The 22832-nt window shown below is 46.6% G+C and overlaps 2 protein-coding genes across 2 annotated transcripts in view; both read left to right on the forward strand.

Annotated features, from left to right (window-relative positions):
- The window catches only part of Pigs (phosphatidylinositol glycan anchor biosynthesis class S), a 16174-nt gene extending 6968 nt beyond the window's left edge, over nucleotides 1–9206 (forward strand). The window contains exons 6-12 of the mRNA XM_015501121.2: nucleotides 2084–2291; nucleotides 2725–2867; nucleotides 4564–4678; nucleotides 6406–6551; nucleotides 7125–7225; nucleotides 8266–8476; nucleotides 8774–9206. Of these exons, the coding sequence (XP_015356607.1) occupies nucleotides 2084–2291; nucleotides 2725–2867; nucleotides 4564–4678; nucleotides 6406–6551; nucleotides 7125–7225; nucleotides 8266–8476; nucleotides 8774–9049 (1200 nt within the window). The 3' untranslated portion in view covers nucleotides 9050–9206. The remainder of the gene's footprint in view (nucleotides 1–2083; nucleotides 2292–2724; nucleotides 2868–4563; nucleotides 4679–6405; nucleotides 6552–7124; nucleotides 7226–8265; nucleotides 8477–8773) is intronic.
- Nucleotides 9207–9943: 737 nt separating this feature from the next.
- Unc119 (unc-119 lipid binding chaperone) lies at nucleotides 9944–15602 on the forward strand. The gene is made up of 5 exons (XM_015501122.2): nucleotides 9944–10245; nucleotides 13625–13738; nucleotides 14220–14322; nucleotides 14484–14656; nucleotides 14932–15602. The coding sequence occupies exons 1-5, from the start codon at nucleotides 10026–10028 to the stop codon at nucleotides 15042–15044; spliced, it is 723 nt and encodes a 240-aa protein (XP_015356608.1). The 5' UTR covers nucleotides 9944–10025; the 3' UTR covers nucleotides 15045–15602.
- Nucleotides 15603–22832: the final 7230 nt, after the last annotated feature.

A 22832-nucleotide genomic window follows, 5' to 3' on the forward strand; every position in this document is an offset into this window, starting at 1 on the left:
ATTTTTTTGCGGGGGGGGGGGGCTGGGGTTGTGGCTCAGGAGTACATGTGCCTAGCACATGCGAGGTCTTGGGTTCAACCTCAGTACCACATAAAAATAAAATAAATAAAGTAAAGGTAATGTGTCCAACTACAATTAAAAAAAAAAGAAAGAAAGAAATTTTTTGGGGGGTTATACTGGGGATTGAACTCAGGGGCACTCAACCACTAAGCCACATCCCCAGCCCTATTTTGTATTTTATTTAGAGACAGAGTCTCACTGGGTTGCTTAGTGCCTCACTTTTTGCTGAGGCTGGCTTTGAATTCATGATCCTTCTGTCTCAGCCTCCCGAACCACTGGGATTACAGGTGTGCGCCACCACGCCCAGCCTAAAAAGAATTTTTAAAAAAATTTACTGGAGAGTTGGTGGTGTAGCTTAGTGGTAGAGTTTTCATAGCATGTGCAAGCCCCTAGATTGCATCCCTAGCACCTAACAAAACAACAAAACCCCAAAACCAACCAAAAAGAATCATCTGGTTTGAATAGGTTGTGATGGTAATATAAGTGATTGATTGACCTTTTCACGTTAGAAGCAGAAAACTGCAGGGAACTATTTTCTTTTTGAATTTATAATGAAATATTTAAGTCTTATAAAAAGATGAAAGAAAATTTTTATGAGACTATATAAACCCACTCCCAGTTTGTGAACTTCAGGATAGTTGGAGCCTGTGATCTCCGTTTCCTTTCAGCCCCAGGTGCTCATATTTATGCATCTCTTATTCCTTTTCTTTAGAGTTCAATCACATGTCTGTAAACAATATATTTAATTTTACCTATTTTTGAATTTATATAAATGGTATAATACAATTCTTTTGCAACTTTAATTTTTTTGGTTTTGGTACTGGGGATTGAACCCAGGGATACTTAACTGCTAAACCACATCCCTAGCCCTATTTATTTATTTATTTATTTATTATTTTTAATAGTAGTTGGACACAATACCTTTATTTTATTTATTATTTATTATCATGTGGTGCTGAGGATCAAACCCAAGGCCTTGCATGTGCTAGGCACACACTCTACCACTGAGCCACAACCCCAGCCCCTATTTTTTTTATTATTATTATTTTTTTAAATAACTTATTTTTTAGTTATAGGTAGACACAATATTTTATTTTTATGTGGTGCTGAGGATTGAACCTCATGCATGCTAGGCGAGCGCTCTACCTCTGAGACACAAACCCAACCCCTTATTTTTTATTTTGAGACAGGGTCTCACCAAGTTGCTTTGAGCTTCACTAAATTGCTGAGGCTGGTCTTGAACTTGTGATCCTCCTGCCTCAGCCTCCTGAGCCACTGGGATTATAGATGGTGCCACCACGCCTGGCTTCAACTTTAATTTTGTTCAGCATTCATGTTTGGGAGACTCATCTGTGATAATTCATACATTTGTATCTGTATTTCATTATATAAACATAAACATAATTTATTCTATTGCTGCTATTGAATTATTTGAATTATTTCCAGTTTTTCACTGTTAGATAAAATGCTGTCGTGAACATTCTTGCATTTGCTTCTTTGCCATGTGCTCTTCGCATAAATCAAATTTTCCGGTTGTTTTTTAATTATTATTTTCCTGTTCAGCATGCCATCTCTTAGTTTCCAGTTCACCATTTTATCATTCCCTAAAGATTTTTTTATATTAGTTGTTGTTGGATACTATAACTTTATTTTATTTATTTATTTATATGTGGTGCTGAGGATCAAACCCAGTGCCTTGCACATGCTAGGCAAGCACTCTACTGCTGAGTCACAACCCCAGCCCCAGCTGCTAAAGATTTTTTTAAAAATTTTTTTCTCTTTATTTTTTTGCCACTTAGGACTTGGATGCTGCCTGGACTTCTGCCTATTGGGAAAGACAAAGGAATAAAAATATAGGAGAACACATATATATGGCTCAGATCAGAAAAACTTAGTTGATAACTCACCATGACTACAGAGAGAGGAGTAGCAAAAGGCCAGGTTCTCTAAGTCAGGAGCCAGACTATCTTTCTGCTTTCTTCACTGATCCGTGAGCATTCTGTCCCTTTCTTACCCCTCACAGAACATGATGAGCTACATCGGGCCTGAGAGGACAGCAGTTGTGCGGGGGATAATGCACCGGGAAGCCTTTAACATCATTGGCCGCCGCATAATCCAGGTAGCCCAGGCCATGTCCTTGACTGAGGATGTACTTGCTGCTGCTCTGGCTGACCACCTCCCAGAGGACAAGTGGAGCTCTGATAAGAGACGTCCTCTCAAGTCCAGTTTGGGTAGGGCATCAGGCTTTACCATAGGAAGGGAGAGGCAATGAATTATGTAGTTAGTGGAGGAGGAAAATCTGCATGCAAACTCATTATTCTTTTCTTTCTCTCATCTCAATTTTTTCTTAGAGCGCTCAGTGTTCCTTATTTGGTCTTACTCTCCCTTTGGTTCCGTGATGGAAATTAGCCCCATTCTTTTTTTTTTTTTTAATATTTATTTTTTAGTTATTGGCGGACACAACATCTTTGTTTTGTATGTGGTGTTGAGGATCGAACCCGGGCCGCATGCATGCCAGGCGAGCGCGCTACCGCTTGAGCCACATCCCCAGCCCCAAAATTAGCCCCATTCAAGGAGAAACAAGTTCAGCTTAGTCAGGGGTATAGGCTGTCCCTTCTCCTTTATCCACAGGAAATTCTGATTTTCTGACTCCTGTTTCTGTAGGCTATGAGATCACCTTCAGTTTACTCAATCCAGACCCCAAGTCCCATGACGTCTACTGGGACATTGAAGGGGCTGTCCGGCGCTATGTGCAGCCCTTCCTGAATGTCCTTAGTGCTGTTGGCAACTTCTCTGTGGATTCTCAGGTGAGACTGGGAGTAAATTGAGTTTCTTTTGAAGTTCATACATATTTAGTGTTTACAAAATACATCTGTACTTTCATCTCTTCAAGCTTGCTGATTCTCTGGCAATTTCCATGTATGTGTATGCATGCCAGTGCCCTAAGGACAGGAACTGAGGCGTTAGTGTGTGTGTGTCTGCCTGTCCCTTTAAGGAAGGTTCTGGTGTCTTTTTTTTTTTTAATATTTTTAATTGTTGATGGACCTTTTTTTATTTATTTATAAGTGATGCTGAGAATCAAACGCAGTGCCTCACCTTTGCTATACAAATGCTCTACCATGAGCTATAACCCCAGCCCCTCTGGTGTCTTTATTTTGCCTTCTTGGTGTCCAGCTTAGGGTTCCATTGATGTTAACCAACCAATTTCTTTATGATTCCCTCTAGAACTCTATTCAGGGGAGTGTCTAGATGTTAATGCTGCCAGCCATTCTTAAGGAATTTATTTAAAAAAATAAAAAGCTTCCTGAACTATGGAAACCTAGTAACAATAAAGATGGAAAAAATGTAGCTTTCTATATCATACTATGTTCTTGCTGGGAAAAGATGGGAGAATTTTTTTTTTTCCTACTGGGGATTGAACTCAGGGGCACTCAACTGCTGAGCCACATCCCCAGCCCTATTTTGTGTTTTATTTAGAGACAGGGTTTCACTGAGTTGCTTAGCGCCTCACCATTGCTGAGGCTGGCTTTGAACTTGTGATTCTCCTGTCTCAGCCTCCTGAGCCACTAGATTAAAGGCATATGCCACTGCGCCTGGCCTCCCAGCCCTTTTTTATCTTTTGAGACAGGGTCTCACTAGGTGGCTTTGGGCCTTGCTTTCTGGCCTTCAACTTGGTGATCCTTCTGCCTCATCCTCCCAAGTCACTGAGATCACAGGGGTACACCACTATGCCCAGCACCTAGGATAAAATTTAATATACTGAATATGGGCTTTGAAAACCATACATTTTATAAGATTTCCTAGCAGCCTGAACAAATAAATAAAGAACAATAATAATTCATTGTCTACAAGATCAAATCAAGCAGTTATTCAGAAACAATCATTCCTACTACCAAAACTGGATAAACAATTCTCCCATCTTGGCCAGGCAAAATAGGACCGGGGATGTGGCTCAGTGGTCGAGTGCCCCTGAGTTCAATCCCCAGTACCACTCTCCCCCGCTTTATTCTTGGCTTTGTTATTTGTTTCCTGTGCCTTATTTTCTCTAAACCCTGATCTCTCTCTCTCTCTTTCTTTTTTTTTTTTTTTTCTTTTTTTGGTACTGGAGATTGAACCCAGGGGCACTTTACCACTGAGCTATGTCCCCATCCCTTTTTATTTTTTATTTTGAGACAGGGCCCTGCTAAGTTGCTGGGGCTGGCTTTGAACTTGGCAATCTTCCTGCTGCAGACTCCCAAGTCTCTGGGATTACAGGCATGCACAGTCATGCCTGGCTGTCTCTTATGTTTTGCCTTGTCCTAACTGTATCTCTTTAGAACACCTCAAATCTTTTTTGGGACAAAGGAGGTCACAAATCAATTTTTTTTTTTTTTTTTTTTGGTACTAAGGATTGAACCCAGGGCTTTGTGCATATGAGGCAAGCACTCTACCAACTCAGCTATATCCCTAACCCAGGCCATAAATCAATTTTTAAAAATAATCTCTTCCTTGTTTGTTCTACAGATCCTTTACTATGCGATGTTGGGGGTAAACCCCCGTTTTGACCCAGCCTCATCCAGCTACTACTTGGCCATGAATAGCCTCCCCCATGTCATAAACCCAGTGGAGTCCCGTCTAGGTGAGCTCCTGAGGGCAAGGGTCTTTCTGCCAGGCCAGGGAGAGACCCTGAAGGCGTAGCCTGTGGTTGGAGGCAGGTTGTATATAGTGATGGTTGCCAGGTTGGGTTGGTTTGAGGGGAACTAGGGAGATTTAGTCTCCTTTTTCCATGATGCTCTTTGACATCTCCATCTATTTTTTTTTTTTTTTTTTGATACTCGGAATTGAACTCAGGGGCACTCANCATGTTTTCCACTCTGGTCTAAACATTTTCTGTCAGTATCTGTTGATGAAGCAGCCAGCCTTCCCAAATTATTTTCTTTTTCCATGATGCTTCTTGATCATCTCCATCTTACCTTTTTTTTTTTTTTTTTGATACTGGAGATTTAACTCAGGAGTTCTCAACCGTTGAGCCACATCCCCAGCCCTTTTAATTTTTTTTTTAATTTTGAGACAGGGTTTCACTAAGTTGCATAGGGCCTCGCTAAGTTGCTGAGGCTGTCTTTGAACTTGTGATTGTCCTGCCTCAGCTTCCTGAGCTGCTGGGATTTCAGGTGTGTGCCAGTGTGCCTGGCTGACATCTCTTTCTTTAACCCAAAATCACTTATTAATCATGACTCCCAGCACTTTTAACAAAAGGATATGTTGGGTCTCCCTCCTTAAAAGCTATCTAGAGTAAGATACAGTAACACATCTAGGAAAGGCAGAAGTCCATGAAGGCAGAATTTGAATAGACAGTTCTGATTGAGGCGGAAGATCCTTGAAGTTAGCATTATGGTTTTTCATTTTTTGGGTGGAGCCTAGGAAGAACAAGTGTGGCTAAGATCTGTAATACAAGCAGACCAAAGTAATTATATCATTAATTATGAAGTTCAAGCACCACTGGTAGGCCAGCGTAGATCACGGCATGTGAGACCTGAGCAAATTGCTCTTCCATTCATTTTTTTTTTTTTTGAATACTGGGATTGAACTCATGAGTACTCAACCACTGAGTCACATCCCCATCCCTAATTTGTATTTTATTTAGAGGCAGGGTCTCACTGAGTTGCTTAGCGCCTTGCTGTTGCTAAGGCTGACTTTGAACTTGTGATCCTTCTGCCTCAGCCTCCCAAGCCGCTGGGATTACAGGCCCGTGGTCCATTTGTTCTTTTATCATTTAGCAAACTCTGGCTGAGGGATTGCTTTGTGATATTGCTGAGTACAGAAATGGAAGGGCAGTTCAGGCAAAAGAGAACTCTGAGCTTAGATATAGAAAAGTAAGAGAGCATAGATAGATATTCAGGGAGTAGTTCATTGTGGGTGAATGTGAATGAGTGACCAAAGATGAAGGTGACAGGTGCCAGATTGTAAATGACCACATTAAGGAATTTAAACTTCAACCTGGTATGGATAGCTAGTGAATGAAGGATATTAGGGAGCTGACACAGGTCACATTTATAACTGTGAGTAAAACTAGCTATAGTAACAAAATGCATTGTGACAGTGACCAAGAAAGCTGTCTAGACAATCAAGGGGGGCTTTCTCAAGAATAGGAGATTCCAGGGGCATTTTGGGGCTAAGGATTGTGTTCTGTCTCAGGAGTTCAGAGGTCCTTTACGTAGAAACCCAGGACTGGAGAATGTCTTAGTGATTACCAGTCAGAGAAACTGAGTCCCATAGTGAGTGACCATCAAGGTAGAGGCTGACCTAGAACTAAGCTCTAGGTTCAATGTGTTTTGGTATCTTAACTCTTGTTTTCTTTTTCCACAGGATCGAGTGCTGCCTCCTTGTACCCTGTGCTCAACTTTCTACTCTATGTGCCTGAGCTTGCTCACTCCCCCCTATATATTCAGGACAAGGATGGGGCTCCAGTGGCCACCAACGCCTTCCATAGTCCCCGCTGGGGTGGCATTATGGTAATAGTTGCACTATGCAGACCCCAGAGCCCAAGTTTCAGGAATGGACAGATGTTCCCTGAAACTGTTCCTTTGGTTTTCTGTGGTCCTTTATGGCCCACCCTTTTGGGGAGGGGCAGGTACCAAGGACATGAGAGTGCTGTGTGCTCATGCCCCTCCTCTGCCAGCCCTTCTGTTTCTTTTTTCTGTTGGTATTTTCTGTACTGTGAACCTTTTGTATTTACCAGATTGCACTTAGGACTGTACTCTGGGCTCATCTTAGGTCTTGGCTCTCTCTGGAGGAGTCTTGCAAAGTTAGGAATCTTGTCTCCCCTGTTAGACTGGGAGCTTCTCACGAATTGGAACTGTAAAGTGGTATAAAATTTTTTTATCTTATAGGACTTTTGGGAGGGTAGTTGAGGCAAGTTACTTAAAATTCCTATAGTAGGTACTCAAATATTAACTTTCCCCTGGGTTTGTAGCTTCCATAGAGCAGAGCATATGCCTTCCTTTTCTCTTATAGCCTCCAGTGTGCCAAGGGCAGAGCTGTACACAGTTTGGTGTGTCATGGCAACCTTATTCTTGCTCTTTCAGGTGTATAATGTTGACCCCAAAGCCTATAATTCCTCGGAGCTGCCAGTAAGAGTCGAGGTGGACATGGTACGAGTGATGGAGGTGTTCCTGTCTCAGTTGCGGTGAGGTCCCAGTTGATCCACTTCGGGGTCTGTCTACCAAGAGGGGCCATAGTTTTTTTGGCTGTAGAAAGGTATTGCAGAGTAAAATGAAATCTCACTTGCTGGGGATACTTTGGCTGTGCCTACAGCTCCAGGGAAACCAAGAAAGGTTTCCAAGGACTGTGTCATCCTTCTAAGGAGGACTAGTGGCTGATAAAACCTGTTTTCAGAAAAACAGACTTATGGAAGTCATGTGTGACTAGGGGTGTGACTAGGAATGTTTAAGAAAATAACTGTGGCTGGGCATAATGTTGATGCTTGAAATCTAAGCTATTTGGGAGGCTGAGGCAGGAGGATCAGAAGTTTTTTAAATTAATTTATTTTTTTGGTACCAGGAATTGAACTCAGGGATGCTTAACCATTGAACCACATCCCTAGCCCCACCCCACCCCCTTTTAAAAAAAATTTATTTAGGGACAGGGTCTCGATGAGGTGCTAAGTCCCTTACTAAGTTGCTGAGGCTGGCTTTGAACTTGTGATCCTCCTGTCTCAGCCTCCCAACTCTCTGGGATTATAGGCATCTGAGAGACTTATCAAGACCCTGTCTCAAAAATAAAATAAGAAGAACTAGGAGTATAGCTCAGGGGTAAAGCACCTCTGGGTTCAATCCCTAGTACCAAAAAAAAAAAAAAAAGGTGATTCTGGATCATATCTTAACTCAGTCCCACTGTCCCCATTTGTGCATAGAGAGAATAGAGAGGGAATATTAAACCAAGTTGATATTATCAGAAATATTTTAGCTGTGGAATGTTTTTCAAACAAGATCTTGGAAGTCCATTTTAGAAACCAGTAAAAAATGGAAACACTCTGGTTGAAGCCAGGTTTGGGGCTCTGGATTGCTTCATTCTTACCAAGAACCATAGAACACCCCTATGCTGCTCACCCTCCACATCCCTTAAGCTTCCTAGGATAATTGAAAATCACTAGCCTAGGACAGATCTTCTAGGATTTTTTAGTCATTGTCTCCCACCTTCTGACCTCTTGCTTTGTTGTTCCTACAGTCTGCTTTTTGGGATTGCTCAGCCCCAGGTACCTCCAAAATGCCTGCTTTCAGGACCTAAGAGTGAAGGACTAATGACCTGGGAACTCGATCGGCTGCTTTGGGCTCGGTCAGTGGAGAATTTGGCCACAGCCACCACCACTCTCACCTCTCTGGCCCAGCTTCTTGGCAAGATTGGCAACATTGTTATTAAGGATGATGTGGCATCTGAGGTAAGTGGGGAAGGGATGGATTCTGTGGCCTAGAGTTGGGCAAGGTGTGTGGGGCATGCATCTTTAAATGCCCCAGGTTTTCCTCTAGATGGACGTGCCAGGAGTCTAGATAAGAATGAAGGAAGATTTCAAGTTGATTCTCAGAAAATAAACCATAGCTTTTTTAGGCTGGCCTCCGTGTATCCTGGGTGAGCTATAGGCAACCTTCTTGGTAGATGAAAGGTTCAGCAAGGCCCAGCTAGCACCCTGTACGCCAAGCCAGAACTTATTGGTAACCCCATCTTCTCCCCTTCCTAGGTATACAAGGCTGTAGCTGCAGTCCAGAAGGCAGCAGAGGAGTTGGCCTCTGGGCACCTGTCATCTGCCTTCGTTGCCAGTCAAGAAGCTGTGACATCTTCTGAGCGTGCCTTTTTTGATCCTTCACTCCTCCACCTCCTTTATTTCCCTGATGATCAGAAATTTGCCATCTACATCCCACTCTTCCTCCCTATGGCCGTGCCCATCCTCCTGTCACTGGTTAAGATTTTCCTGGAAGCCCACAAATCCTGGAAAAAGCCTGAGAAGATAGACTGAGTGGGGCAGTATCTCAGTAGAAAGCCTGCTTTTATGGCCAAGGTGAGAGGTATTAGATTGATCCTGTCTCAGCCTCCGCTAGGATTACAGGCGTGTGCCACTACGCCCGGCTGCATATCAGGTTCTTAATAAACATTGGGTTGAATATGAACTGAAATTATATGGAGTATGAGCATGATTTTCATTCATGTGTAAATAACTTTTCTGCGTTTACAGTTCTATCTTGTTCCTCTGTCCTGAGGAACTCTAGTGTGGTTGGGCACCTGGGCTGTGGTCCCTCTGCATGTCCTTCCTGGGTTCCTAAGGCTGTTAGCATCTGCTTTTGCTACATAGTAGGGTTTCTAGGAGAGAATGCTGGTATTAGTGAAAGCTCTGGGATACTAATTCATTAATGAATAAGTCAAAGAAAGAGAATGTGCAAGGAGCACTATGCTAGTGCTGGGATATTACAAAGAGCAAAGTTGATAGGATCTTTCACAGTTGATCTTTCATGGAGAAGAGTCAGTGAACAAATAAAAGTAATTTCACATAATGCATTAGTGGGAAAAGCTAATCAGAGACTGGGGTTAAGTATTTTAGAGGGGGTGGGTGTAATGAAGGTTGAACAGTTTGAGGCTTGAGCAGAGATTAAAAGAGAAGCCATCAGGCCAAGAGGATCCCTAAGGCTTGAATCCAGCGAGTAAGAGGAGTTAGGCAGGATCCCTTACGTTGGGGGGGGGGGGGAGCGGGGAGTATCCAACCACGAAGTAAGAAGAGTGGAAGCCCTGCACCCTGGCCTTGAGCCCGCTGCTTTTCAGCGTGAGTGGACCCGGCAGAAGGCGGGGTCGGAGCAGGACCCACCCCGGGGGCGGGGCAGGGGGCGGGACGGCACCTGGGGCCCGGCCGGGGGCGGGGCTGCGGACGCTCCCCCTTCCCCAGGCTCCAGCCGGCTCAGGCAGTGGCGGCGGCAGCAGGCTAGCCGCGGCCCCGCGAGGCCATGAAGGTGAAGAAGGGCGGAGGTGGGAATGGAACGGGACCGGAGCCCGCTCCAGGAGCCTCGGGCACGAGCGTGGAACCCACGCCGGAGCTGCAGGCGGAATCCGAATCTGGGTCCGAGTCGGAACCGGAGGCAGGCCCGGGGCCCAGGTCGGGGCCGCTGCCCGGAAAGCAGCCCATCGCGCCGGAGGACGTGCTGGGGCTACAGCGCATCACCGGCGGTGAGCACCGGCGAGGGAGCGCCGCCCGTGGCGGCGGAGGGGGCCGGCGCGGCGCGTGGAGCTCGGGCTCCCGCCCCCTGACCCTCCTTCCCCCGCCGCCCCTCCCCCACCCGTTTCCAGTCTCCTGTGTCCCCTACTCTTAACGACTCTCCCGTCTTCTTCCAAGTCTGGGATCTCCAAGCCCCACTTCCCTTGATTCCCTTGATCTACCTATGCACCCCTCTTCTTGTAGAGGTTTATTTCCACCCCACTCCTTCCTTTTTGAGGGACCCACCCCTTTTCCCATGGTGGAGGTGGGGCAGCAGCTGCAACTCAAACCCTTTCCATATGGAGTCTTAAGAACCATTTTGGGCCCTGTGGGCACTAATGAGGAGGGGGGCTGAGCCCCCACCCTGGAGACTAGGTGGTGACTGAATTAATTAGGAAGCTTTAGACCCTCAAGTCTCCCTGACCATTTATACCCTCACCCTGGGTCCCCCAGGTGGTCTGGGGCCATTCCCTTACCCTGGAAAGGAACTGAGCAGGAAGCTTCAGTGTGTTGGTTAAGGGCTCTGTCCTGGGAGTGAGTTAATGCCCCCTCAAATCTAGACTGGGGCCTGTCCTCTTCAGGGGCTCTGTCGTCAAGAGAAGCCTAGTCTCCACTGTGAGTTTCTGGACTGGACTGCCTGGGTTGGAGTCCCAGCTTTGCTACATAATGGGCTGTGTGACCTTGGACATGTAACTTCATTTCTCTGAGCATGTATTTTCATCTGTAAAATGGGGATGACACCTCCATCATAAGGTTATTGTGAAAATAAAATAAGTCCTCTGATTTTCTACAGTGGCATGTTATGCATGCTCTGTAAATAGGGTTCTTTTATCAGTATTATGGGGTGTGGGGTTTGTCACAGGACTGCTGCCTGGAGGCGCACAACTGGGTATTCAGGGCAGAGGCAAGGGTCACCATAGACAGGGAACAAAGACTCAAAAACCTCATGACAGAGGCTTGACTAGCCTTGAAGAATGGGAGATATTTAGCAAGACCGTGGCCTCCACCTTGGCATCGTTTACCCAGTAACCTGCCCTGGCTCCCTTTGTGAGAGCACCCTTGAGTCCTCTCTCCTTTGGGATGCGGATATAGCCCAGGGCTCCCACATGAAGCAATGGAGAGGACCATGATGGCAAGCCAGAGCCTGTGCTTTTGGGTCCCTGGGGTCTCCTTCCTTTTCTGAGCTAGGTTGCAGCCATTCTTTTCTTGGCTGGGCCCCCAAATGGCTGAGCGCCCTTGCATAAGCAGGCATCAGTGGACCAGGCTGATGTTGGAGTCATTGGGCTGCAATTTGCAACAGCAGCATTTAGGATTCAGTTTAGCTCCAGGGATGGAGGTCAAACTGACCTGCCTGAGTTCTGGATAATTTGAGGGGTTTACTTTGAAATCAAAGGAGGCTTCCAGGTGAAGTTACAACATGTATTTCCTAACTTGGAGGAAATTCATACTCCTTAGAGATGTGGCATCTGTGGGGAAAGAGTAGGGGTGCGGGCTTTGTTGGAGCCCTTTCCTGTGTAGGAGCTGAGAGCAGGGAGCTAAGCTTCTCCACCCTAGCACCCCTTGCTTGGGTCTTCTGACCCTAATCATGTGGATCTGAGGTTTGTTTTTCCTGGATTACTGGGCCCTGAATCCAGCTTAAGAAGCTATTTGTGGCTGAGAGGAAGGGACAGTTGTGTTCTGAGCCCTTAGTCTCTCTCGCCCTCACTCTGGCCCAACCCTGGGCCTCAGGCTTCAGCTTCCCCGGCAGAAGGGAGGGAGTGGTTGTGGTATTCTGAGCCATTGGCATCCCTTGTCCTCACTTTCTCCTCAGACAGAAGAGCTGACAGATTGTTTGCAGTTGAAGAGACTGGGGTCAGACTGCAAAAAAAAAAAGGGGAGGGGGACCTTGCAGGGAGCCCACATCTAGGGTCCTGCTCCCTTCTTCACCTCATGCCCTGAACCTTTCTTTGGACCAGTGCTTACTTTCTGTGAAAATAAGGGGTGTACAGGGTGAAGGAGGAGCTTCCCACTTCCCATTTCCTTCCTTCCCCCACAATTTGGTAACAGGTAAAGGCTCAGGGCCTTCTCCAAGCTTTATGTAGTTCCTAATGGGTCCCTAGGTGCCAGAGGACAACCAGAAAGCTGCCTGGAGGGGGCTGCCCCAGGTGTGGGAAAGAGACAAACTTCCTACCACAGAGTAATAGGAGATGGCCTAGGATCCTGGAGGGTGACTTCTAGGCCTCTATAGGCTACCAGGGGAGAATGTGGTCTCTGCAGGCTGACGGTACCAGCCTGCACCTCTCTGCCCCTTCCTATTTATTTCCAGGGCCTCCCTAAGCACTTGTGTATCCTGCAAGGACAATGAGGATTAGATCAGGCCCTGTAGATTCCTGAGCTTCCTTAGGCAGGGCCTACCACTGTCCCTGATTTCCCTTCTGGGCCTGAGGAGACTCCCCTGTCTCCCTTGCACATTCCTGATACACCTGCCCCACCCTCTTCCTGGCTTAGCCTGTATTTTCTGGGAGCCAGAGAGTACTTTCTCTGTGGGGGTGGCTCAGGGCCAAGGCTAGATAGATGACTTTTACGGGGGTCCTTCTGTTTGCTAAAGACTTCCTTCCATTTGGAAATCAACAGAGGATGGGAGGAAAGTTTGGCCCCTTCCCCCAAATATCCTAGGCTCAGGACTGGAGTCAGCAGAGCTTTGGCTAAGCTGCTTAAGGGAGCTGGGCTTACATAAGCTGCTTATAGGATGAGGTGAGGGTTGGGGATGAGGAGAAACAGGGAAGGGGTTGTATACCTGCCCCAGCTATACCCATCTCCAAGGAAGTCACCTCAAGATCAGCCTTGTCTGACACTCCTAGATTTTGTGCCAAGGGCAGGCGCAGAGTGAGAGTGGGAGCACCTTCCAGGGAAGGACTGTGCTCTCCCAAGGCAGAGCTGTGTCATCTCCTTTGAAGTGAGGTTTCCAAAGGCAGGCGTGTATGCTGGAGGATTCTACCAACCTGGAGACCTATGTGGCCCGAAAGCAGCCAGCCTGGCAGAGCAGAGGCTGGAATAAGGATCCTAAACTCCAGAGTGGGAAGCAAAGTATGGAGGGAGATGGTCTTGTCCTCCACTCTTCTCTGCACTGCCCTTGCCTGTCTCCCAGAGGCTACCCTCAAGGGGGTTTTCATCCACCATTAAATCCCCAGGGCAGAATTACATCCTCTATGCTGTGGGGGCTCCTCTAGAGCAGGGTTTTAATTCACTCCTCTGGAGTGCAGTAACCATAGGGATCAGAGAAGGCAGTAGGAAGTGCAGGATCCCACAAAAGCTCAACTGGCAGCAGAGACTTTTGGGTCCCTTCCTTGCTCAGCTGCCTGTCTCTTCTAGACTACCTGTGTTCCCCTGAGGAGAATATCTACAAGATCGACTTTGTCAGGTTCAAGATCCGGGACATGGACTCAGGCACTGTCCTCTTTGAAATCAAGAAACCTCCCGCCTCAGGTGAGCGGGTTGGGTGGGCCACTGACAAAGGGGAGGAGGGAAAATGTTAAGAGTGGGCCATCCGGGGACTATTAGGACCACAGAGGAGTCAGAGCAGAGCTAGGGTTCAGACCCCAGCATTTTCAGGAGGATTCAGGCAGTGAGGCCTCTTATTTTCCCTTCCATCTGTTTCTAGGGGTGGACATCTGAGAAACAGTCCTGCCCCTTTAGTTCCTGCCAGCCTGCCCTCTGCAGGTCTCCCTAGGAACTGCAGTCCCAGAGGTCCCCTGCCTGTGTGCATCCTGTGCCTCTGGGAACCTCCATGGAAATTGGTGACTTCCTGACTTAGAACCACTAGGTGCCACCATTTGGCCAAAGTTCTGAGCCCTAAATATGTAACAGATTCTCCTGGGTAGTTGTTTAAAATCCAGATAGACAGGGACCAGGGGTGGAACCTTAGGTGGGTAAGGACCCCACTGAGGCTAACTGGCCTACTTTGCAGAGCGGTTGCCCATCAATCGGCGAGACCTGGATCCCAATGCCGGACGCTTTGTCCGCTACCAGTTCACGCCTGCCTTCCTCCGCCTGAGGCAGGTGGGAGCCACGTGAGTCACTGGGCTGGTGAGGGCTGGGAGTGAGGGAGCAAGGGGGAACAGCCCTTCCTGAGTTCTAACTGAGCTCCCTCAGGGGTGCTCTGTCCAGAGTCTGTCAAGCTGGCTGGCTGTCGCCAAGGCCAGACTCAGCCCTGCCCCCTTCCCTTGCGCAGGGTTGAGTTCACAGTGGGAGACAAGCCAGTCAACAACTTCCGAATGATTGAGAGGCACTACTTCCGCAACCAGCTACTCAAAAGCTTTGACTTCCATTTTGGCTTCTGCATTCCCAGCAGCAAGAACACATGCGAGCACATCTACGACTTCCCCCCTCTCTCTGAGGAGCTGAGTGCGTGGGCAGAGGGGTGGGAGCTGGGAGAGTGGGGGATGTATGGGGACTAAGATGGAGAGGGAGGGGTGCTTATGGACCTGACTCCCTTTTCTCCCATCCTGGGTCACTTTTGTGTCTGGCATTATTCCCATGTCACCTGTAGGGAAACAGGCTCAAAGAGATTGAGGAACTCCCTGAGGTGGTTCAGCTATCCCTGTGTCCCAGTCCTGAAGCCCCTGTAGTGGTGTGGCTCAGGTTCCTGACCTTTTGCCTTGGCTGGGCCTCTCTTGCAGTCAGCGAGATGATCCGTCACCCATATGAGACACAGTCTGACAGCTTCTACTTCGTGGATGACCGGCTGGTGATGCACAATAAAGCAGACTATTCCTACAGTGGGACACCCTGACCCCCCAAACTACCCCCTAGTCCAGGAGGCCCTGAGCTGTGACTCTCCAGCATCACCTCTCAACTCTAGGTCCTCTGCATGGGGAGTGCTCCAGGAGGAACCCTCGACCCCAAGTCAGTGTTGAGAGAAAGGGTCACTGGTGTCCCCAGGCCAAGACCCTGAAGCCCATGGGTTCTGGCACATGGGGAGGGGTAGTAGTGGGGCTGTTTTACCTCCATGTCCAGAAGGGCCTCCTACAAGAGGAGCAGCCAAGACTCCCAGACAGTCTAGCTCCGCCCTCTTGGGCCCAAGTTTCAGAATAGTGTCCCCTGCTCCAGGCTGCGACTAGGTCAGGGAAAGGATCTATTCTCTATTCCCTACCTGCCACTTGCAGGCCATTTTGAATTGTAAATTCTCGATGATCCACAGTGGGTCTGGGCCCTAGCCCCAGTCCCAGCCTCTTCCATCAGGGGCCAAGACACTGCCTAAGCTATGGGAGGGACTGGCCCAGATTGCAGCCTGTGGTAGGAGCTGGACCAATTGTACATAGTTTTCAATAAACTTTTTTCCTTTTCTGTTCTCTGGTGTAGCTAGCCTGTGTGAGCAAAGGTAGGGGGTGGGCTAAGGTACGGGCAGGCAGTAATGCGCCCAGGACTAAAAATCTCTCCACCTCTGAGTGCCCTCTGACCCCCACCACCACACCCCCAGTCCCCTGGTCCCCTAATTCTCTGAAACCTGACATCATGTTCAGCATCTAGAATCAGCAGATAGGACAGGATGGATCTCACTTTGCATTCCCAGTATGGCCATATTAATTAAAGTTCTTTTTCTGCTTTCACCATTATCTTTTCTGTTTGGTGCTTGAATGGCCAGACCTGGTTTGTTCAGATCCCTGGAGTTAGGCCTATGGCATAGGACTCCAGTAATAAAGGTATATTAAATGATATTTTAAAAGTACTGACCATATGTGAGTGCTGGTGAAAATGGAAACGGCTGGAACTTTCCATCCTGTGGTAAGAATGTAAAGTAGTGACCACTTGGGCAAACAGCTCAGCAGTTTTGCAGGATCCACATGTTCCATTCATAGACATCACTCAGGAGAACCACAGGTGTCTGCTGGAAGACTCATACAGTATGTTCTTGGCAACTGTGATGATGGCTAAAATATGCATACGTACCACATAAATAGGTAAATAGATATACAAATTTTTTTAAATATCCATACAAAGAAATATTTAGCACTAGAAAGAAGAAACTACTGATAATGCCACATGGAGGAAACTAAAAATATGCCAAAGGAAGCTGAGCAAAAATATACATTAATGTATGACTCTATTTAAATAAAATCTGATGCACACCTGCAATCCTAGTGATTCAGGAGGCTGAGGCAGGAGGATTGCAAATTCATGGCCAGGCTCAGCAAATTAATGAAGTCTTAAGCAACTTACTGAGATCCTATTGCAATTTATTTAAAAAGCACCAAGAATGTAGCTCCATGGTAAAGCACCCCTGGGTTCAATTCCCAGTACCAAGAGAAAAAAATTTCAGAAAATACAAACTATGAGTGAGAGAAAGCAGATCAGCGTTGCCTGGGGACAGGGAGGCAATGAAAAGAGGAGGAAACCTCTAAGGGGTGATGGGCACATTCATTACCTTGGTTATGTTGATGGTTCCTCAGGATAACAACTTAAATGTGTGCAATTTATCAAAAATCAATTATACCTCAATAAGGCTTTGGGGGAAAAAATCATATAAATTGAAACAAAAGAACAAGGGACTAGAACTAAGAAATGGTTCTAAATAGGATAAAGCAAAACAAAGACATCTCTGAATAACAAAAGATACGTGTGGGGGCTGGGGATATAGCTCAGTTGGTAAGAGTGTTTGCCTTGCATACACAAGGCCCTGGGTTCTAATCCCCAACGTGTGTGTGTGTGTGTGTGTGTGTGTGTGTGTGTGTATGTGTGTGTTAGTGGAGGTAGTTAGCTAGCGATGAGAAGAAATGAAGAAATGAGAGAAGGAAAAGGGCCAGAGAGAGGAGTAGATGATTGGTCATTGACCCACAGCTGCTCGTCTTCAGCCACATTCCAGAAAGAGGCACAGCACTGTCTCTCAGATTTATGGCACACATCATGTTCCCAAGATCACACATGTGTCCACAATCTGCTCCCAGTGTTAGCTGACTGTTACATGACATTCCACCAGTAGCACTAGGTCAGAAAGGGTGAAGTGACCCAAGTACACAGTGCATACCCTCAATTTTCACACAGTGCAGGTAGAGGACCTCTCCTGAATGGACAACAGTTAACCAAAATGTTGAGCCCAAAGACCCTTCGCCAAGGTTTCATGCCTCTGCAACTTCCTGTCCCTTATCCTAACAAAAGGTGGAAAGCTTAATAATTTCCAGGTGTTTTGGTCCCTAGCCAGTCTGCCTTTCTCTTTGTCTCCAGAGTGAATCTCACTTTCTCTTGCCTCTCCCTTACCTTGCAATAAACCTGCCCTAAGCACTGTCTCTACCTCATTGTATTATACTACTGTACACAGAGAAATCATGACACTCCACAGTGACTCTCAACTTCTGGTAACAAACTACTGAGAAGCAACTAAACAACTTCAAAAACTGGCAACAGGGCTAGGTGCCGTGGTATACCCCCAGAATCCCAGCAGCTCGGGAAGCTGAGGCAGGAGAATCCCAAATTTAAAGCCAGCCTCAGCAACTTAACAAGGCCCTCATCAACTTAGCAAGACCCTAACTCAAAATGAAAAATAAAAGTGGGGATATGACTCAGTGGTTAAGCCCTCCGGGTTCAATCCCCAGTACCCAAAACAAACAAACCCAGCAATAGGAATGGGGGTGTAGCTCAGTGGTAAATCTGAGGCTCTGGGTTCAAAAAACAAACAACTAAATTAGTACATACTATTAAACATTAGTGAGAGCAATGGCTTTTAAAATGGTTCTGAGGTGCCAGAGTCCTGTGTAGGTCCACAGGATCGAAGCAATTTATTGTAATAGTATTATACTATTTGACTTTTTTTTTTTTTTTGGTAGTGGGTTTGAATTCGGAGGCACTCAACCACTGAGCCACATCCCCAGTCCTATTTTGTATTTAATTTAGAGACAGATCTCACTGAGTTGCTTAGAGCCTTGCTTTTGCTGAGGCTGGCTTTGAACTCATGATCCTCCTGGCTCAGCCTCCCGAGACACTAGGATTACAGGCGAGCACCACCATGTCCAGTTTATTTGACTTTTTTTATTTTTAATTTTTTTAGCTCTAGTTGGACACAATACCTTTATTTTATTTACTTAATTTTTTATGTAGTGCTGAGGATCAAACCCATGGCCTCACATGTGCGAGGTGAGCGCTCTACTGCTAAGCCACAACCTCAGCCCTTTGACTTTTTAATTCTACTTTTCTCAATAGTGTAGAGTGACTTTTCTGGAGATTACATGATATAAATTAAATATAAACATTAAATACAGAAACAAGTAGAAGAATCCAGCTGTCTTCTAATAAGCCAAATATTAAAAGATTTGCAAAACTGTAAAATGATGTCACTCCATTCTTTCTTTTTTGTTTCCAAATATTTTCAGAATACTTTTCACTTAAAATATTGTTTATATAAACATGTGACAGTTTTATATTATTTTAAAAATGAAGACATAAGTAAACATGTTTTTTATTAAATGTCTCAGTTTTGATTCCTAATGGGCCAATAATGGTAGATGACACCCACATAAAGAGACAGAAGTTTTTTGGGACCCCCCCCAGAATTAGGGAAGTGCTGCTGTCATGTAATTTTGCATCAGGGATCTGTCCAGGAACCACTCAGGAGGGGCATCAACTCTAAGGCCTGGTTGACAGCTTGAAGAAGGAGTTCTAGAGCAAGAGGATTGCTCCTCTACCTGTGGGCTGAGGTGCTGCTGGTCCACAACCATGACTGGTTCATAAACAATCAGTACAGAGATCAAAACTCACCCTCTGGAAACATCTACAGCATCTCCCATGGCCATACCAACCAGCATATGACTCACAATCTTGGATTGTAAATGTGCTTGGTTTCTTTCATCTCACTTATCTAATAATTCACTTTTACTGTATATTACCTAAGTGTTGAGTCTGCAACAGTTTGGAAATGTTTACAAGTGTACATTCACCATGGGGGCATGCACAAGCACTGAACTAGAAGTTTTTTTTTTTTTTTTTGGCACTGGGGATTGAATCCAGGGGTACTTTGCCATTGAGCCATATCTCCAGACCCCCCTTTTAAATTACTTTTTATTTTAAGATAAAGACAGGAGCTCACTAAGTTGCTTAGATTGGCCTCAAGCTTGTGATCCTCAGTCTCCTGAGTTGCTGGGATTACAGGACACTGCACCCAGCTGAACTAGATGTCTTGTCATTAACCAGCAATTGGAATGATCCCTGAAGCAAAGTATCATGAGTAGAAACCCATTCTGCCTCAAGAATAACACCTAGGATGGCTTCCTCTGTGTTCACACTGCCAGTAATAGAAATATCAACTCGGGCTGGGGATGTGGCTCAAGCGGTAGTGGGCTTGCCTGGCATACGTACGGTCCGGGTTCGATCCTCAGCACCACATACAAAGATGTTGTGTCCGCCGAAAACTAAAACATAAATATTAAAAAATTCTCTCTCTAAAAAAAAAAAAAAATCAACTCAATCCTTCTTACGATGGAAATTGGCAATGATAAAGAAAATCGTACGTATTGTCTTCAGCAAACAATTTTTCCATGAGTCCCACAAACTGATTGATTTCATTGAGTTCATCTTGGCTAACCTCTGGAAATGGGAAAACATTTTAAAACTGAGAAGGAGCTGGAAGAGTAGCCCACTGGACAGCTTATGCACAGCATGATCCCCAACACCAATGAATAAACAAATAAAAATTGTAAATTTTTTACTAAAATTTAATTTTAAACAACTTCCTGTTGTGTTATTATCAGTCAAAGATGGAGGGACAAGATGCTGGATTCCCCTTCTGGCTGGCAGGATATGACCCATGGAAGGAAGGACACAGAAAGCAAAACTCGCAGGGCACCTCGGGTATAGAAACTGGGCAGAACTTCTGCTTCCTACTTCCATCTTCCTTCCCACTGATTTTTATCAGCTCCCTTATCAAGAAGTAATGAGGACAATCTCATAAACAAGAAGCTTGGGGCTCACATTCAAACACCATGATCTAGTCCTGGTTTGCTGGTTACTAATTGTGAGGCCATCACCAGATCCCATCACCTCTCTGAGCTTCTATTTTGTCACTCATTATATTCATTGACTTAAGGTCCTTGTGAAACTTGTGGAAGATGGTGGATGGAAAAATTCTTCACTAAAATGGAAACGTCTACATCAGTTATTGTGTAAGTTCAAAGTCACTAAGGGGCTTGGTTAGTGGCTCAATGGCAGAGCATTTGGCTAACATGCATGAAGCTCTAGATTTGATCCTCAGCATCATAAAAAAAAGAAAAAAAAATTCTACTGAGGAAAGCACATAGTGGTCACCTGGCCTGACCCTAGAGCAGTTGTTCCTCTTGCCACTGACATCAGCTCCCTGTGCTGAGCATGTGAGGAATGAGGCCATGGGTTGAGGCCCTGTTGTGCAGCCAGATTAACCTGAATTCAATTTAACCTGGGCTTGGCCACTCCTGAGATGTGGGAATTGGGCAACTTACAAAGCCTTTCAGTGTGAGTTTCTCTTCTATTCCTCTTGGTCTTGTTCAACTCAGAAAACAGCTGTGATGCTCAAAATAGGTCATTCTAGCCAGAACATAAAGTAACTATTTGTATCAGATTGTATTTCTGCCCTTATCCACACTCATGACAGAGAATGACTTAGATTCCAGTCTCTAATACCAGTGAGTGACCAACAAGCCTGCGATTCCCCTCTGACTCTTGAAACTGTCTAACCAGGGCCTGAACCACTCTGACCTTCTGGGCTCCAGCCACCCCTTCAACTGCCAGCATGGGCATGAGGATGTAGCTTTGGATCCCCAGCTGCTGAGCAGAGATGGGTCATAAACTGCCAGGCCCTAGGAGCTCTGCCTCTCCTCTCAGTACCTCTCACCAATTGTTCCAGGAAGGTCTTCAAAGTTTGGAGTCCTCAGCCTTCCCTGCAGTCTTTGTACCTCTGATGAGCAATTACGTCTACTCTAGCAATGTGCTCAAATCCGTTTTCTCCTCTCCAGCCCCAGAACTACAGGCTTATAGGTGGGTTTCTACTCCAAACTGAAAGTTGACAAAGGAATTCTGACTCCACTGTCAAAGGATCTAGAAAGAAAAAATGCATGTGATCTTATCACTCTTCAGCCTCTTAGAAGAAAGCCACCCTCTTGGCTGAAGGCTCCACCCACCCCCACAGCACTGGCCTCTACAGCCTCATGTGGTGCTCAGGTCTTGGGCAATGGGCTGTGTGAAAGGAAGGTGATTATGGGACTAGGGGGCAGACCAGGTGAGAAAAAAGACAGCCTGGTACCTAGCTGACCTTCAGCGACAAGCAAAGTATAACTGCTGTAGGGAGGGAGGTCTGGGTGCAAGGGAGAAAGAACTCTCTGGAAACAATGGTTGAGGCAGCCTCATCCTGAGGCTCAAGGAATACTCCTATAAGTGGATATACATTGCCAAAGGGGCACTGCCTTCTGGAGGAGCCATGATCAGGCCAGCCAGCTGGGGAAGGGGATCCAGCCCATGTGGGCTAATGAGAGTTTAGTGGGTTTATCTAGCCTTATTTGGAAAACAAACCTACTATTATCAGTCCTCTGGGACAGGTTGAGGAAACATCTTAAGTGGAAAGTGAAGTTATAGGAGGGCACCTGGAGGTTCAGACAGACCCCTAGCCAGAAGTCGCTCAGTTCACAGCTCATTCACTCGTCCCTGGCTCAGGCTGGCTGCAATGCCTGCCTTCCACAAGTCAGCATCCTCTGGAAGCCAAAGGGCTGGGGCTGGGAATGCACTTACTACTCTTGTCTGTGTCCTGGACCTGGCTGTCCCCAGGGGGACACCAGCCAGGCCAACCTCTTCTGCCTAGCCACAGAAGCCTGACAGCAAGTGGGGGGCGTGGGGGGGGGAACTAGTGCACCCTCTCCTGTGCTTTCCCCAAGGGCCCTCTTCGAAGATGATCCATGTCCCTCTGAGACTTTGACCACCACCCTGGATCTGTGGCCAAACAACCTTCAGATATTCCCCAGACATCTGTCACCTCACCATCTAGCAATTGGCCTGGCATTGGATGCACACCCCTGGGGTACACTCCTTGACCCACCAGTTAGGATAGCAGGGTGTGGGAGGTTGTAGCTCTGGAGGGTATCACCTTGTCAACAGTGCAGGGTCTGGGCCTCGGCTGACATGCTCATATCCACCTTCCAAAATCCAGTCTCTTGCTTTGGCCAAAGCTGGCCATGAATTGGAACCTGAAAGAGAGGGGATACAAACAGTAGGAACTTTCTGTCTATGCTGAACCTGAGGAACAACAGTGGCAGTAGTGGAAACAGCCCACTTGGTCCCAACCAAGGTCGCCTTGGCTGGGGACCCTGGAGTGGGCCGGGGACCCAGCTCTGTCAGGCTCCCAGAAGGGGCCTTGCACTGGGGAGGTGGCTCTGGGGCTCCAGGAGCCGGTCACTGCAGTGATGAGGTGGGGGGCAGCAGAGCCGGGCACTGGCAGTGCAGGATGCTGCCTCGCAGAAGACTCCGGCCAGGGCCAGCCTGCTCCCCTTTCCAGGCTGGAGCCTTTCTTTCCAGACGCTCCCCATTATGCTCCATGCTAGAGCGTGCAGAGGAGCCCACACAGAGGGCTGTC

The sequence above is a fragment of the Marmota marmota genome, unplaced genomic scaffold (genome assembly GCF_001458135.2).
Source record: "Marmota marmota marmota unplaced genomic scaffold, marMar, whole genome shotgun sequence".
NCBI classification, from domain to species: domain Eukaryota; kingdom Metazoa; phylum Chordata; class Mammalia; order Rodentia; family Sciuridae; genus Marmota; species Marmota marmota.